Source organism: Penaeus japonicus, unplaced genomic scaffold (assembly GCF_977035675.1).
Source record: "Penaeus japonicus unplaced genomic scaffold, GWHDUDI00000001_assembly GWHDUDI00000040, whole genome shotgun sequence".
NCBI classification, from domain to species: domain Eukaryota; kingdom Metazoa; phylum Arthropoda; class Malacostraca; order Decapoda; family Penaeidae; genus Penaeus; species Penaeus japonicus.
In genome coordinates, this window is record NW_028234442.1 from 8,054,637 (window position 1) to 8,059,636 (window position 5,000).

General features: G+C 43.5%; 1 protein-coding gene across 1 annotated transcript in view; it reads right to left on the reverse strand.

The window, feature by feature from the left end:
* Positions 1-5,000, reverse strand: part of LOC122250533 (uncharacterized) — a 16,709-nt gene that overhangs the window by 2,422 nt on the left and 9,287 nt on the right. Inside the window, exons 4-8 of the mRNA XM_086534244.1 lie at positions 3,726-3,924; positions 2,874-2,947; positions 2,340-2,522; positions 1,628-1,848; positions 1-101 (exon numbers count right to left, since the gene is read on the reverse strand). The exon at positions 1-101 is cut by the window's left edge and continues 81 nt beyond it. Coding sequence (XP_086390370.1) covers positions 1-101; positions 1,628-1,848; positions 2,340-2,522; positions 2,874-2,947; positions 3,726-3,924 — 778 coding nt within the window. The remainder of the gene's footprint in view (positions 102-1,627; positions 1,849-2,339; positions 2,523-2,873; positions 2,948-3,725; positions 3,925-5,000) is intronic.

The following is a 5,000-nucleotide window of genomic DNA, read 5'->3' on the forward strand; positions in this document are numbered from 1 at the left end:
CGCGTGACAGCCGGTCCACCGCGATGTGCACGATGTGAATCCCCTCGCACTTCTCCAGGATGCTGTCCTGGATCCGTAAGTACCAGTTGTCGCCAAACTCTCTGTTGTGGGGGCAGGGAAGATGTCATTTATGAGGTGGCAGCGTTAGGGGACAGGGGAAGAGGGGAAAGAAACTATTTTTATTTTACTGTGATATTAACCCAATGACGACAGGTGCGTCACACTCGTGTGACACAGCTAAATTCCCAATGCCGGGGCGTCATGCCAGTGTGACGATTACAATGCAATATTGCAATCGCCCGGCATAGGGGTTTTCGCGTAGCGCGTGCCCCGTCGGGAAAGGGTTAAGAGGTGCTGAGAGGGAAGCCAGAACTGAAATTCTAATCTTTGCTAATGGAGTGTACAATCCAGATGCTGGTAGGCCCCTTAGGAAACAGGAAATTACTGATTTACACATTTTCAGACAGCATATATATTTTCTAATATCAACAGAGATATGATAGCATAAGTGAAGACAAAATCAAGTTTTTATTTTTGTGTGTGTGTATAATGCACATTATATATTAAACACATCATATTGGGTCTATTATTCACCTTGGAACAATAAAAAATCCCTCATACAGCAATGATAAAATACAGTAGACTATTGTGAATACAATAATAATATCTTGTAAAACTATAAGGTCCACACTATCATCATGGGACACTGCACTTTCCACTCTTAGGTTGGCATGTCACTATCAGCAATACTAGGCAGCACTATAATGATCACGCAAAAAATGGACAATAATCTAAGACGTGTCTAGGGCCATGACAGCTGGTGGTGACTGATTACCAGCTGCCTGAGGCTCACCACTTAATGGAGATTGGTTCTCCTAGGTGTACATAAGGGCTCAATGGTGTTTGGGAGTGTGGCTGTGTACACCCCCTGAGTATTTGGGGGAAACACATGGTTTATCTATAGCAATGAGCAGGGGGGTCTGTTATTGGACTTCCAGCCTTGTGGTGTATATCTACTACTCAGATATTAACCCATTCACGACGGGGGCATTCCAGCCTTGCAAGTCACAATGCCGGGGCTCTCGAACGCATAGGCCTAAATCAGTTAAATAAGCGACGCCATATCGTGTCCCCAGCAAATAGGCCTAATATGTGCGGTACAGTGTTGTACCACCCCCGTCACGAGAGGGTTAAGAGATGGAATTTAGGACCAAGGGTACGCACTGCTATATCTCGCTCAAAATTGCTAGCCCAATTTCCCAGGACAATTAAGTCTTCCCATCACACAACCAAAATATAACAAAGGGATCACAGAAATTATGCCTGGAGGGATATAAAGTTCTATCCTTAATGCACGCTAGTTAGAATCATTTCTGGCTACCGAGACCTGAAGATTGCCACGCAACAGACTACCTGGGTCATAGAAATTTTCTGAGCCTATGGTCTTACAACCTTCTCCTTCTGACAGTCTGATATATACTTCAATATATTCAAATCTATGTATCTATAAAAATACATATATAACATATGCAAGCACATATATATATAAAGTCATACATTAAAACCAATGTACTCAGAAACCCATCTGTTATCCCCCAAAAGCAACACAGGTCAAAGGTCAACTCACACATCACAGTCAAACATGTTTCTGATCTTGAGGCAGGACGTGTAGGTGACCTGGCTCAGGTTGTGCGGGATCTCGAAGGCCTGTCCTTGCCATACCTTGGCTGGGGGACGCCCGGTGCCCCCGTCTGCCCCCAGGGAGCTCGAGGGAGAGTGGGGAATGCCCGATGCCCAGCGCCACACCTCACAGTCCTCCCCACCCACTGACTGGATCTCACGTCGCACCTGGGAACAGGAAGGGAGAGAAGGCCTGAGTAGGAGAGTCACCATTTTTACTCACATTTACTCTATCCACTTCTACTCCATAACATTTATCCACATCAATATTAGCAATGACATTGCACAGACAACAATAACAATAACTTGCACAAAGAGTATATAAACTGGAAAAAAAGAGTAATAATCAAAATATGAAGATGTCATCACTACTGAACATTACATAAAGACTTTGACAGAGAGAGAAAGAGAGAAAGAGAGAGAGAGAGAGAGAGAGAGAGAGAGAGAGAGAGAGAGAGAGAGAGAGAGAGAGAGAGAGAGAGAGAGAGAGAGAGAGAGAGAGAGAGAAAACTACAAAGCTTCCCATACAAAAAACTAAAATACTGCTAGGTATAAGATGCAATATAACCTGCTAATGCCAGGCCAGGAAGAGAGAAAGAGAGAAAGAGAAAAGCTACAGGGGATTACAACACCCCAGAGCTAGCCAGCCAGGCACCCACCCTGGACTCAAAGCGGTCAATGAAGTCCACGGCCTTGTCCCAAAGATCCTTCTTGGCGCGGCGGTCGCGGGGCCCGATAAGGGAGTCACGCACGTGGTTCACTGCCACGAAGTCCTTTCCCCCGGAGCTCCCACCTCCGATGCCTCCAAGCACCTCCAGGATCTGCTCTACCAGCTCAAATATCTGCAAGTGTACGTGGGGGAGAGGGGCGCATGCATGTGTGTGGAGGTGGGGTGGATCAAAGAGCCAGGAGGAGGGATGATGAAGATGGGGATGGGGAAGGAGAAGGGGAGAGAGAATGGAAGGAAGGGGAAATGTGAATTGGAGGAAGGAATGAGGGAGACCCAAATAAATATACATAAAATATATAACCAAATATAAAAAAAATATTCACCAAATAAAATGTAAAATATTTCACGCACAATCTAAGAACATAGATACACAGTATATCTCATAGAGAAAATTAACCTGTCCATTAATATTCCACATGAAAAATAACATCAACTTAAAATTTAAAAAGGAAGAAATACTAACACGCTGTTTCTCTTCCTCTGCTTTCTGTCTGTGGTATCGGACGCAGTAGAATGCAAACCAGGCTGTCAAACAAGCTGCAAGAAAGGCAATATGATAATAATAATAAAAAAAATATAATTACATATATAACAATCAAAAGTATTCATAATCATAATAAAAGAAACTGATGACTGTATCAATCATAATAACAATGATAACATTAGCAATAAAATGACCAAGAATTATCATAATAATTAAAGAAACACAACAGTTACATTAACAATACATGGGAATCACAACTTTTCAAAGAACGCAAGACTTAAAAGACTTTGAAAACACACTTGAAAACTGAGAAATGACCGTCCTCCAATTTCACTAAGCAAAATATTCCTAGCAACATACACAGGGTGGAATGAATGAAATGTAAAGGATGCTCCAGGATGTAGCACTATTCACAGAATATTTCCAGTGGTCTCACACATTAGAAGAGATCGAGACAAATGGTAAATCACAGAAAACAACATTAAGGAGGAGGAGGGAGGAGGGAGAGGGGGGGAGGGGAGGGGAGGATTAGGAGGGGGAGGAGGCAGAGGCAGGAGAGAAGGAGGAGGAGGAGGGGGAGGAGGGGGAGGAGGGGGAGGAGGGAGAGGAGGAGGAGAGGGGTGGAGGAGGAGAAGGAGAAGGAAGAGGGGGAGGAGGAGGAGGAAGGGGGGAGGAAGAGGAGGTGGGGGGAGAATGAGGAGGAGGAGGAGGAGGAGGAGGAGGGAGGAGGAGGGAGGAGGAGGGAGGAGGAGTGGGGAGGAGGAGGAGGAGGAAGAGGGAGGAGGAAGAGGAGTAGGAGAGGGAGAGAAGAACTGCCGCCCTAGTACCCACCTACGATGAGTGCTACCAATAAATAGAAGACTGAGTAGATGGCGGCAGTGATATGGCAGAGGATGAAGGTGGGCTGTGTGGCCAGGGAGAGGCCGAGTAGGTTCTTGTCTGGGCCGCGCACCGACTCTAGCCCCAAGTTGCGGTTCAACTCGGCCAGCTTGCCCAGTGCTTCGATGCCTTCCAAGAGCTCCTTTTCTCCCTACGGGGTCAGAGAAAAGACACATGATGTTGCGCTGCACATGAGACACATGATACAAAAAGGGTTAAGAGGTCACAGCCCCAGTCTAACCCTTGCAATAATAGACTTCAGGAGAACAAATCCCCCTCCGTACATTACAGACAACATTTGCTGACTCGATGAATGCAGCTTTTCCCAATGATTAGCAGAGTGCATGTCAATATGGCTAGTTTGGTTTTGTTTCCTTTTTACTTTTAACACATAAATGGCTCCACAAGGGCTTTTATGTATACAAAGAGTCAATTTTCCTCTTCTAATCACTATCACTATCAAAGTTATAATAATAATGATGAAAATCCAAGGAGAAGGGTAAGCCAGTGAGGCCAGGTAGGCTTGCCAATTGACTCCTTGGTAAATAAAAGCTTGTGGAACCATCTATGTGTAAAATCGTAATCATACATGCATAGACATAAAAAAAAGGAAAAATAAATACTTTCAAATTGACTCTAAAAATATACACTTCCCTCATCTCTGCCTGCATGGAGGCTGAAGATAAGATTAACATGGGTAAATGACAAAGATAGTAATTGTGAAAACACAAAAGAAAGCAAACAAATAATAGTCATGATTAAAAAATCAATAATATCTGGAAAAGCAGAGAGTGGGAGAGAGAGGAGGGCAAAAATAACCTGGTTCACCTCTTCCGGCTGCCTCCCTAAAATAACCAGACACAAGGAACTAAATGGGTTAGGAAACTATATACTTAGACTAAGGGGAAGTGAGAGTAAGTCTAAAATCAGAAAAAAAAAGTTTGAAACATAAGGTAAAAAATAAAATACAAAGTCACCATTGCCAAAACTGAAAAAGGACTGAGAAAACGTTAATCTAAAATGAAGATAAGGAATAACAACAACCACTGATAGACACACACATTAGGGAAGAGGCAAAGAGGTGAAGATAAGTAACCAATTAAATCTACGGCTAAGACTGTAGATGATGCTATGAAGACTGAAGACGACAAAAAAGAAAGGATTACATCTGATATAAAGGAATGGGAATATTAATCAAGAGAGTCTGTATGTGTACAAAAGATGGTT